General features: G+C 48.0%; 1 protein-coding gene across 1 annotated transcript; it reads left to right on the plus strand.

Annotated features, from left to right (window-relative positions):
* The first annotated feature begins 5,391 nt into the window (after positions 1-5,391).
* On the plus strand, positions 5,392-11,359 carry LOC136468700 (uncharacterized). The gene is made up of 8 exons (XM_066467176.1): positions 5,392-5,448; positions 5,855-5,872; positions 6,767-7,091; positions 7,264-7,818; positions 9,109-9,173; positions 9,465-9,864; positions 9,952-10,020; positions 10,851-11,359. Exons 1-6 carry the CDS (start codon positions 5,392-5,394, stop codon positions 9,537-9,539), a joined length of 1,095 nt encoding a protein of 364 aa, XP_066323273.1. The 3' UTR covers positions 9,540-9,864; positions 9,952-10,020; positions 10,851-11,359.
* Positions 11,360-12,968: the final 1,609 nt, after the last annotated feature.

Here is a 12,968-nt window from a genome sequence, read left to right on the forward strand (position 1 = left end):
GTTTATTGTACTGCCGAGACCTACTGTGGGCTCGGGGGGTTTCTCGAAAAGTAAAGACCAACTAAAGAGCGCTTTTTAATTGCATTTCGAGAAACGATATATACAATGCTTGGAAATTTAGGGATAAAAGCGACGTAGCTGTTCTATGTTCCAAGCGTTGGTGAAGATTTCGCCCTTCTCGTTGGCCAGCTTGTAGGTCCCGGGCTTCAGGACTTGGGCAATGATGTACGGTCCTTCCCATGGCGGGGTCAGCTTGTGGCGACCCTTGTTGCTCTGTGCTAGCCTCAGCACCAGGTCGCCTACCTTCAGGTCTCGGCCTCGGACGTGTCGGGCCTGATAGCGCCGCAGGCTCTGCTGATACTTGGCTGAGTGTAGTAGCGCGACGTCTCGGGCTTCCTCCAGCTGATCGAGGGTGTCCTCTCGGGTTGTGCGGTTGTTTTGTTCGTTATAGGCTTGTAGCCTCGGGGAACCATATTCCAGGTCGGTGGGGAGGATGGCCTTGGCCCCATAGACTAGGAAGAAAGGCGTGAACCCCGTGGCTCAGCTTGGAGTGTTCCTCAGGCTCCAGATGACCGATGGGAGCTCAGCGAGCCATTTCTTACCATACTTTTTCAACCGGTTGTGGATTCTTGGCTTGAGGCCTTATAGGATCATGCCGTTGGCACGCTCTACTTGGCCGTTGGTCCTTGGGTGTCCTACGGCCGACCAGGCCACACGGATGTGGTGGTCGTCGCAAAACGTCAGGAACTTTTTGCCGGTGAACTGCGTCCCGTTGTCGGTGATGATGGTGTTGGGGATCCCGAACCGGTGGATAATGTCAGTGAAGAACAGCACTGCCTACTTGGATTTGATTCGATTGATCGGACGGGCCTCGATCCATTTGGAGAACTTGTCGATTGATACCAGTAGATGGGTGTAGCCCCCGGGGGCCTTTTGCAGAGGCCCGACCATGTCGAGCCCCCACACGGCGAACGGCCATGTGATGGGGATGGTTTGCAAGGCCAGGGCCGGGAGATGTGTCTACCGAGCGTAGTACTGGCATCCTTCGCAGGAGCGTATTAGCTTGGTAGCGTCGGCGACCGCCGTCGGCCAGTAGAACCCTTGGCCGGTTCTTTAGGGAGTGGTGGAGCGGAGCTTGACGACTGGGCATCACCGCGAGCCACCGGTGATTTCCCTTTGTCCAAGCTCAGGCCAGACAGGTCCCCAGCCAGGGACCCCGTACCAACAGCTGGTCATAGGATATCGGCGGGGAGTGGCGTGCCGCCCCGGGTTCACGTAGCGTCGGGGTGGTCTTGCTCGTGTCGTGCCTGGCGAGCGCAGCGAGAGCGGCCGCTCGGGCGCCGCCTGCGCCTGGGCTGCCGATGCGTAACTTCATCGTCGAGCGATGGGGCTCGAGGAGCGAGGAGTACCATGTCGTACTCATGCCCTAGAGACATGAACTCTAGGCTCCCGAACCAAACTACGGTGCCGAGACGCAGTGGTCGCACGGGGTCTGCCATCCGAAACCTGCTGGGATGACGAAACTGACACGCAGACCTCCCCTACCTAGCGCGCCAACTGTCGGTGTTTCGGACCGAGGGGTCCTCAACCGACTAGTGAATTTGTTCTGCGTGCTCCCGATTCCGGATGGTGATGCAAAGAGACAAGGTTTATACTGGTTCAGGCAATCGGCGCCCTACATCCAGTCTGAGGGATAGAACTTGTATTCCTTGCACCGAAGTGCTCGTGGTAGGGGGTTACAAGCTAAGGGAGAGAGGGAACTTGTCCCAGGTCTTGGCAGGGTGTCGTGGGGCCGCCTGAGACGTTGCTCTCAAGCGGCTGGAAGGTGTGCGTGTGTGTGTTCTCCCGCGTCCCCCTTCTAAATGGCCCAAGTCCTCTCCTTTTATAGTTGAAGGGGGGACAAGGGCAGTACATATATTACTATGCGGCGTCGTGCCACCAGGGACGGCATGTCCAAGCCCTGTGGCCTGTTCCTGTGGCGGCGTGGTCGTCGGAGTGGCCCATCCTTGGAGTACTGGGACGGCGTGGTCGTCCCATCAGATCCTGTGCGTCGTGGGAGCCCCAGGAATGCCTCGGAGTGGACGTGGCGGCGACCATAAGCCGCTGGGGACGGACTGTGCACGAGGCCGAAACTTGGTCGGGGCCGAGGCTGGTACTGCGGTGGGGGGTCTCGGCAGGCGCGGACCCCAATATTGCCGAGGCCCTGATGTACAGTGCCGAGGCCTTGGTGTACAGCGCCGAGGCCTTGAGCGGGCGGCTGATCGTGGACACAGTGGTAGGACACAGTGGCCAGTAACCCCCGCCATATCCTATCCCAGGCGCTGACGGTGGCTGATCGTGGTCACAGTGTTTGGACACAGTGGCCGGTAACCCCCGCCGTGCCCTGTCCTGGCCGGTATGGTGCTGATGCGACTTCGGGTCGCGTCGGTCTTTCTGTGACGTTGAGCCGCTGTCCGGCTGAGATCACGAGGGTGGTTGAAAGCATTAATGGGACGTGACCGGCTGTCGGGAGGGTCGGCCGAGGCGGGGGGCGACGGACCGCGGGCGAGCCGGCCTCGAGCGACACGGAGAATGGGGCCTCGTGCGAGACGGGGATCAGGCTCCTTGCCGAGGCTTCGCGCGAGAGGCCTCGCGCGATACGGAGAACGCGCCTCCTGCCAAGGCCTTCTGTGGAGAGCCTCGGGCGAGGCGGGGACGGCGTTCCCTGCCGAAGCCTTCCCTGGGGAGCCTCGCCAGGATGTCGAGACCTCCTTCTCGGGGCTCGAGGCGAGGAGGAGGACCCAGTGGGCCTGGTCACGACGGGGAGGGGCCCACGACTTTCCTTTTTGCTTTTATCATCGTTATTTTTTAGATGGGACTGGAGCAACCTATTTGATGTTTTGCTTGGGGTACCCCATTCTAAGGTACCCGACAAGTGTAAGATAGAAATGTCTTGAAAAAAACAAAATATGCATTGAGAAGTACAAATGACAAATAATTTAGGACAAAAGTAGAAGATTAAAATGACTTTTATTATATGATAGAGGGAGTAGTTTTTTTTAGAATGGGGAGTAGGTTTTATTTTGGGAGATAGGTTGTAATGGGTTCTGCCTATGCAATTGGCCACGTGGGCCAAAGTCAAGACACACCTCTAGGAGGCACCATGTCTAAAAATAAAGACTCCTAGAGGTTATTGTTTAAATTGTCAGTCTCTAATAACGATCTATTTCGAGAGACGAGTGGTTTAAGTGACTACCCTCTAGAAAGAAATAGTACCCCTTCTTTCCTGGACTGCTCCATTTAGAGTAGCGAGGGATCGGGAAGGTAAAATTGTGTCATTAATTATATGTGTGTGTCCTATCTTTGAATTTGCTTCTTAATTTATGGCTTTGGTTGGTGCTTTTGACTAAAAGAGAGTTAAATGTTGCTAATATTTTCTATAAATTTAGTAAAATTTAAGAAAGTTTCACTGGCTCGAATCTCATAGCGACACTCTCTTTGACAGAGAGAGTACTATATTTCTTTTTAATCTATGGATAAAGTAGTACTGCTAACTTTTTGTTAATTTAAAACGACCTTTTCCCTGTATTTTCTGAAGAGGATAGATGTTTCACGTAGGGTTTGCAGCACATGAAGAACACGCATGGTAGACCCAAGGGACAAGAGAATCCATGGGAGCAGGAAATCATATGATGCACCACACGACGTGGATGGAGTAAGGCCATGAATCCAGTGAGGTGACAAGAGCACATCAAATAATGCACGTCAGACTCTGAAAAGGCGCTTCTGCGCACGCACGGCACAGGAAAGGCCTGCTGCACCGCCCGCGAATTAATCCCTCCTAAAGATGGCAACGGGCACAGAATATCCGCATGCCCGCGGGCATGGAACCCGATGGGCAAGGATACGGGCATCACTTCTTGCCCGCGGGCATGGGCGCGGGCACCATCCTGAACCCAGAGGATAGTTCTTCGCGGGCAAAGAAATTTGCTATCCTTGCCCGCTTATCCGCCAGACCCGCTCCACAGGTCTGACATGTCGGACCTACAAGTAAATATATGTATATATACACGATTTGTTGTGAATATGTATCTTCGTATCTCTTGTAATGCACTATGATTTATGTATATACTCAAATTGGCGGGCACACGGGCATGCCCGCGGATGGAGGGCGCGGGTGTGGTTTGTTGCCCGTGGCGGGTCGCGGGCGAGAGATTTAGCTGGCGGGCGCGGGCGTAAGAAGATGGTATCCGCGGGCACCACGCCCGTTGCCATCTTTAATCCCTCCTTGCCGTGGCATGAGGCATGGCGCGTCACTGCCGCGCCAAGATCGGTGGCGCGGCAGACCTAGCCACGTCGCCGATCAGCGCTCCGGTCGTTGCCACGTTATCCCTCCCGTCGTGCCACCATGCATGGCGCGGCACAGGCGTTTCGTCGCACCATAGCAATAGGCGCGGCCAAAAATATTAAATTTGGAAATAAAAACAAACAGTGTTAGATTTAGAATGAGTTTAAACAAGTGTTAAAAGTTTAAAAAAAATCTCGAACGAGACCTGCAGACTTTCCTCATTCAATTCACGCACCAGGATAGGAAACGGAGGGTCTCCTGAGTTACTAACGCGGAGACGCTTTGGTTCTGTAGCTGCACTTGCTTAATTGAAAGTGATGTACTATTGTGATGACGTGGCTCTACCAAATTGCATAGAAATCTGCTGGTGGGGTGCTTAATTGAAAGTGATGTACTATTGTGATGACGTGGCTTCACCAAATTGCACATAAATCTGCTGGTGGGGTGCTTAATTGAAAGTGATGTACTATTGTGATGACGTGGCTTCACCAAATTGCACAGAAATCTGCTAGCGGGGTTCTCCTATTTAGGTATAGGAGATAGGAGATTGCCAAAACGGCTCTTATAGTGGCCGGCATTGTTTTAAGGTGTGGTACAGTAGGATCCCCACGGCTGGCGCCAACTGTGGGGTTACTACTAGCCTCTCACCCTCGCTAGGGGCCACACGGGGAGAGGCCGAAGGTTTCCCACAGGGAGAGTAACGAAAGAGAGTATGTGAAGCGTGGGTATCCCATAGGGAGAGTGAGAAATAAGTGCAGATTAATTGCTCATTAAATTGCTAAAACGGCCCTGTCCATACATGAGCGCTCCCGGGTATTTTATAGCTCACTGCCGGGGCTATAATGAAATTACAAAAGGGGCGGCATAAGACCATCAATGGAGATACAACCCTAATTGGAGGAGCGGGGCCGGCGGCGACTCCCCTTGAGGGCACTCTCGCGATCTTTTGGCGAACCCTCGCTCCATGGCGCGAGGGTTCTTCCCCCCACCAATAGCCTTGTGCCCTTTCCTCCGGTTGGTGGGCCTTGAGCTGAATCTTGCCGGGGGCACCTGAAAAGGGAAGAATGGGGGAAAACACCTTCGCCGCGGGGGTTATGGCTCGCCTTGAGGCTGGATATCAGGTCCGTAGCGAAGGTCGGGAGACGGGCGGGGGGTCAAGCTAGGGTCGCCTTCTCCCAACATAGCAGACAGCAAGCAGACATGCCCTTAGTCCTGGTTTTAATACCTTGGAGCGAAGGGTCTAGTTCTGACCTTTGCGTTGGGTTTTCATATATACCAGTTTATATGTTGTGCGTTTTTAATACTTTGGAGTGAAGGGTCTAGTTCTGACCTTTGTATTGGGTTTTCATATATACCAGTTTATATGTTGTGCGTTTTTAATACTTTGGAGTGAAGGGTCTAGTTCTGACCTTTGCATTGGGTTTTCATATCTGCCAGTTTACATGTTGTGGAGCGAAGGTTCTGCTTTTCACCTTCGCATTGGCTGCACACAACTGATTTTTTTTTCTTTGTTTTCCTTTTATGCAGTATCATCATCAGCAATTGGTATTTTTCCTCACCTTAAGCTCAAAGGATCCTCCGGGATATTATCAGCCAAACAACGCTGGTCATCGGTCCAGCAACTCGGATTAATCCAAAGCAATGGTGAAACAAAACCTGGTGTAGTGGTGTGCGATGTGAGGCCAACGTCAGTAACGGGCTCACTTCCATGACAATCCAATTCGCTTGGCTCAGGTGAAGTAATCAGAAATTCTTTCTTTCTTTCTTTGAATCTTTTTGTGGAGATTGGGAAACTCAGAACTTGAAGGGTCACTCTCTAGTTATCCCACCACCACACCATAACTCAGGAGAAGTTCGTCACAGGGGACTTTCAGAAGTACTCGATCGGTTTTCTGGACTCCATCGAACTACTGTGTTTTGCCTCTGGGTCATGGGATTTTTTTGTCAGCTCACTAAGCTAGCGAAGGTAAATTATCTACCTAGGGAGATTGATCTTATGCTCCAGTTTTCATCTCACGAAGGCTTGGGTTTCACGTTGTGTCTGTCACTTACTGGCACAAACAAATTTGATAACCAAACGTGCAAGCAGTTCTTACGGTGGTCAATTATTTTAGTTTTAATATCGCGTAGTTAATTTACACAAGTAGAGAACTAATGTCATAGTCAGGTTACCGGTGCTTTGCCAGCAGGTACATTTTGACATATATATAGAGAGATCTTTTACTATGGTTGGGATCGTTTTTTATCGCCTCCGCAAAATAGTTATTTCTGTTGATTTTATTAGTCGAAGAGCAATATGGTAGTTGCACACGGCCCTCTCACCCCCACCCCCCCCACTTGCCCCCCCCCCCCCCCCCTCCCCTGACGGCCCGACACCACGCCAAACTCGCTCTCGTCCTCGCCAAAGCGGCTGCCGCCCTGCTCTCTACCTCCCTCTAGCCGCCGCCGCCATCGCACAGCGTCGCGCCAAAGGCCCTGTTTCATCGCTGCCTCGCCCTCGCCATCGCGCGGCGCCGCCGTCGCCGCCGGCCTGCTCTCGCCCTTGCTCGTTGCTGGGATCCCGTCGCTCCTCCCTCCTCCCCGACGCCCCCGGCTGACGCGAGCGGCCCAGCAGAGAGCTCGCCCACTGCTAATATCCTCACATCGCTGCACATTGGCCTCGTCCTCATCCTCCTGCACGCCGTGCTGCACAAGGCCGAGGACAACGCCGACGCCGAGGTCGCCCGCTGGATACGCTGGTGTCACAAAAGTCGTCACACTAGGTGTGAGATCCTACCTCTCCCTAATTGTCACGGTCGCTATAGTGCTTCCTGATCTCTGATTTGTTAATGTGTTCCTGTTGGCTCAAGCAGAGCCCCTACTTAGCTCTCATCCTGTCTCTGAGGGCTGAGAAGAAAAAAAAAAAACTCACTCTTCCGGCTCTCAAGTTTGAGGAGGCCCTCACATCCCCCCTCTAGATCTCATTCTGAGGGGCTGGGAGCCCCTCCTCTTCCGTTTCTACCGTTGCTGTCGCGCGTTGCTTCGCATCTGCCCCTCTCGCCGCACCCTGACGCCCTTCCTCTGCCCGACTCGACGGAGAAAAAGCCCCCGCGGCCGGAGCTCCTCACCGGAGAAGAAGCTTCCGCGACCGTCATCACCGTCAGAGAAGAAGCCACCACTGGCGTACCTCCTCCATGGCTGCTCGTCCGCCTGCGGCACGGCTCCCCACCCCTCGCCCGTGGCCGGAGAAGAAGCCCCTAGGCCGCTCCTCCCCAACGCCCGCGGCACAGCGCGGCTGCCTGCTCGCCGCCCGCGTGGCTGCTCGTCCACCCGCGGCCGCCCGTGTGGCTGCTTGCTCGCCGCATCCTCGTCCGTCTCCGGCGTGGCTCTACACCCCTCGCCCGTGGCCGGAGAAGAAGGCCCTATGCTGCTCCTCCCCGACGCCCGCGGCACATCCCTCTCGTCACCCGGAGTCCCCTCCCTCCTGTCACTACTCGACTTCTTTTGGCCGAGTAAGTCTATGACAATCAGGGCCTACATGTCATTCCCTATTAGAATAAATTTGAGGGCCATAATTTGAGGACCACTGCTGGAGGGCATCTAAACAAACATGGCCCTCAAAAGTAGGGAAAACTATCAAATAAAAAGTAGGGGCCCTGTTTTAAGAGCCATTGCTGGAGTTGCTTTCAGGGGTGATGTTAACTTGGTAGAAAGATGAATATAGTTGTCTTTGGCTTAGCTAGATCTTGAATAATAGCATCTTTGAACATTAGTGAAGTAGATTTAAACTTCCTTTTTTAAATGTTCAGCGATGCTTTCCTGTACTGAAATCTTTGCCTTGGACTTGGTTAGAAAAATATGACAACTCTATTCACTTGCATTAGCTCATAACAAGATCTATACCTGAATATTCCGTGCTGCTAGCTATGTGCTTGCTTCTGGTAAATGCAGGGAGAAATTGTTATTGTGGGTTAATGTTCACTAACTAAAAACAGGCTGCATTATTTGTTTCTTTGCATTTGTAACACTAAGATTTTCTTGTATAAGGATTACTACTAGAGTTTCATTGATTACTAGCTTCTATTCTTCTTTCCCCATGTCAGTAGCTTCTGTCGTTCCCTTTCACAGCCCATTCCAACAATCTATTCGTCGTAAGCCCTTCTAGCAGGCTTGACCTACTATACTTGATTGTTTGCATGCCGAAAGAATATTCTATGAGCCTATATTCAAGCAATGTGTGCACTTATTAGAGAGTAATAGGCTATCAGCATGGCAGCTTCTAAAAGTGTCTCTTACATTACTCCAGTTGTTGGCAGAAGGCGGCAGTGCCATGCCTTGTGCAGCTCTTAACTGAATAAAAAGAAAAAGATGATATATGTGTTACAGTTTCTAAGTCTAATACTTGGAATGGTATCATATTTCTTAGTTGCTGGTTATCATCTTCGATGTCTTGATGTTTGTCGCTGAAGTTCCCATTTAATTTTTAAAGAACACATACCAATGATTGGCAGGAAGCATTGCAGTAATGCATATATACAGTCCTATTGCAGAGCAAAAAGCATGTTCTTATATCCCAGTCTGGAGATAACTAGTTAAATAACATGCATCTTCGTGATCATGGAAAGAGCTGGGCATAACCATTCAATCTGATAACTAAGCTTATACAATATAATCTTTGTTGGGATTGCAGTAATTTTTTGATCCTTCTTACTATTTGTACTGGTTTATAGTCAGCACTAGTACTGTGACTTGAGTCTTGGACCTTGATTATTTAAGCTGCATTGATTTTTTTTTTTGTGTAGGCTTGGTTGGGAAAATTTTCCTTGCTACTGTGATGACGCTCTTTGTGATGGAGTTGTTAACTGGGGTCGGTCATTTCTTTTTCTGTACTGATGATTGCTTGTAGGCAAAGAACCTGTTCAGCGTCGAAATAAATTGCAAGCAAAAAGAGTAAAAAAAACTTTCAACATTTATGCATGAGATATCTTGTAGGATGATGCAACTATTTCCGCGTGGCATGCTTATGTATTTTTTTTTAATTGAAAATGTTAACATGGACATGAGGCTTTCTGCTGGGCCGCTACGGCCATGTCTTTCTTCAATTTCTCTAATTTGTTCTGTGGAATTTTAATTTGTTTATTGTTGCTGATTGATGCAGGAGGAAATACCGGATGTTGTTTCTTTGCTGGAGTACAATGAAATTGTTAGGAAGATGTTTGGTAATGAAGAATGATTTCAGTTTTATAACAACTATGCTAAGGAGAAAGGATTTAGTGTGAGGAGAAGCTACTGTGAGTGGGACAATGGCCACAATGAGATGACCCTTCGGAAGTTTGTTTGTAGTCATGAAGGTTTCCGCGAAGAAAAGGAGCTGAAGAGGGAGATTAAGAAGCGGAAGCAGCGGAATATTTCTCGTGTTGGATCCCATGCATGTGCCTGGCAGAGGGGCCCCGAAGAAAAAGTTGAAGTCAGTTTCAAATAAGAAGAAATCAAAGGTGAAATGTACCCTGTGTAAGGGTGAGGGTCACAATCGGCGAACATGCTCCATGAGAAAAGAGGTAGTTAAGAGTAATGTTCATCAAAGCTGAAAACTGGTTGTCTGTGAGGCATGTGTAGTTATTACTAATGTTACTCTTCATTTGTAGGAAACAAAGCTCCCTAAGGATGTGCTGAATATATGATTTGCCAAGGATCTGTTTGCTGTTGCATAATAGGTACGTTGGTGCATAACTCATTTAAAGTGATGCTTGTGTTGTTAACTATTTCATTAGATAACAGGCAGATAACTTGTATGAAACCAAAGGATTATGCCGTATGAGTAGCTTTGGAAATTCTTGTTTATTTTATTCTATTTCAAATGATTTTATGTCCATCAGGCCGTGGCATTCTTTTTTTTTATTACTTCCAGCATGCATGCTTCATTCTTTCGTGGTAATTTTTTATAATTTATTCATTTAGCCAAAAACTCAAAGAATCTTCTGATTAATAATTGAATAAAAGTCTTGCTGAAGTATGCCGCAGAAGTCAGAATTTGTGTCCTTCTGGGAAAGCTCTTCTGCTAAGTTTGTTATTTGGATGCATGAACCACAACAATGGCAGATGACCTCTTATATCAGTCCACTGTTTTAGAATTTATTACTAGTTTATGCTATTGGGCTGTTGATAAAATTATATGGTCTGATCTTCTCCTGCATATTTCTCTCCCATGGTCCCACCAACTAATTTTCTCAGTTTAGTTAATAAACTAATGACTCATTAAATGTGGAGAGTATCTTTCAAGCGGCACTACTATTTATTTTGATAACCAGGTCATCTGACATGTCCCATGCATAATGTTGGGTCTTATAAGGTCTAAGAATAAAAATAGCTGTCGCTATATGCTTTTCCATTGAGAATTCATCAGTGTCAAAATCTAGATTCTGTTATTTTTATTTTTCCCTTTACTGAACCAGAACCTGCAGGCAAGTCCCCACATTTAGTTTTCAATCTTATTTACAGTGCTTGTTAGCTGTCTTTAACTGATGGGTAGTGCTTGTTTCCTCAGCTTGAGTGCTCTGCCGATGGACACAAATTCTGTGGCTTGCATAAAAGTCTTGCTGAAGTATGCCGATGGCCTGCTTGAATAAAAGTCTTGCTGAAGTATGCCGATTGCTGAAGTATGCCGCAGAAGTCAGAGAACAACCAGATAGCAGTGGGCACTGCCTTTCTGCATTTTAGCAAAATTTTGATCGTTTATTCAGTAGCTTGCAGTAGTTGATTTCATTAGAACAATATCCTCTTTGAGAAAATGCAGAAGATGTAGGAAGTAGGGGCAGCTGTTCTTTTTTTTTTGTTAGTTTCCTGTTAGAGTTGACTGAAAGAAACTAGAAGATTCAGGGAGAGGTGGTCTATGTGTTTCATTTTTATTTATGCCGATGGAACCCTTTAATATTCTTTGTGCCTCTGTAATCGTTAAAAGAGTCGTGTAAGAGAGGAGAAGCAACTTTTGTCAAACCAAATTCTGTTTCCTAAACTAAGAAGAACTCCTCCGTCGTCTTACTGTTCCTCTTCTTCCTCCGGCTACTCTGCTTCGATTCCTCCCAATTCTATCCAATCCCCTCTGCTATCTCTCACAGAAGCACACCACGACGAAGGTGGTGAGGTTGCTATGAGGCAGTGATGAAAACGGTACGGATATTTTCCGACCGTATTCGAAACCGAATTCGTTTAGAGGGGTTGAGATCTGTTCGTATCCGAGTCCGGATATCCAACATCCGATACCGTATCCGTATCCGAATACTCAAATCACATATTTATGATGTCGATATCCAATCGTATCCTATTCGACATAGTTGACACTATTCGTATTCGAATCCAAATCCGGACAGAAATATAAAAACAAATATAATATCGGTGATATTCGTTTGTATCCGATCCGTTTTCTGGACAGCAAGCATGTGTAGTTATTACTAATGTTACTCTTCATTTGTAGGAAACAAAGCTCCCCAAGGATGTGCTGGATATATGATTTGCCAAGGATATATGTGTAGTTATCCGTCCGTATCCGATCCGATCCGTCCGTATCCGAGTTCGGATATCCAACATCCGATACCGTATCCGTATCCGAATACTCAAATCATATATTTATGATGTCGATATCCAATCGTATCCTATCCGACATAATTAACACTATCCGTATTCGAATCCGAATCCAGACAGAAATATAAAAACAAATATAATATAGGTGTGAGAGGCATCAAGGTGAAGCACACCACTAGGAAGGTCGCGACTCGCGAGGTCACCGCCGTGCCCGGCAACGTGCTCGAGCCCTTAGGCCTTGACGACCTCCATAAGGCGGTCGACCTCCACGCTATAGGCGCCCAAGGGAGGCCCTTGAGGCCAGCGACGCACCTCCAGCTCGAAGCACATGGAGCCAGGTGGAGAGCGCACCAATTTTCAGCACTGGCGTGGAGAGAGGAGAGTTCAGTGCAGGGAGATAGATGATTTTCAGTGCAAATAGTTTCTCGGAAACCCAAAAAACTAAGAAAAATACATCTTCAAGGAATTGAACCTGTGACCTACTGTTTAGTACTAGCACCTCTCTATCACTACACAACACACTTATTACTAGTATATAAAAGATTTTTAGGAACGGCTCTCTTTTCTATCAGAGACAGTTAAACTAGCATGCCATCTCTAACGTCGTTGGAGAGCATTGTAGCTCCGTGACCGTCGTTAAAGATCTATTTTCAGGAGCGGTTCCATTAAGAAATCCGCCTTAGAGGCGGTTCTGTTAAGAGAACCGACTCTGAAAATGCTATTTTCAAGGACGGTTGCTTATGTCAACCGTCTCTAAAAATATGTGATTTTTAGAGGCGGTTTTATTAAGTTAACCGCCTCTAAAGATTAATTTTTAAGGTCATTGACTAAGTCAACTATTCGTAAAATAGTTGTAGCACAAATAAATTCATATCTTTTTTCAATGAAGTCGGATGAAGACAAAATTTATATCAAAATTATAGAGCCCGATGAAATCTAAAACTTTGTAGTTGACCAAAAAAAAGATCTTTTAGGGTTCCAAATATATAAATTAAGTCTTAGATTTTGAATTTTAAATTTTTGAAATTTTTCAAATGACCTTGATGGAGAAATGTCCTATATGAAAGTTGTAGTGCTCAACGAG

Source organism: Miscanthus floridulus, chromosome 8 (assembly GCF_019320115.1).
Source record: "Miscanthus floridulus cultivar M001 chromosome 8, ASM1932011v1, whole genome shotgun sequence".
NCBI classification, from domain to species: Eukaryota; Viridiplantae; Streptophyta; class Magnoliopsida; order Poales; family Poaceae; genus Miscanthus; species Miscanthus floridulus.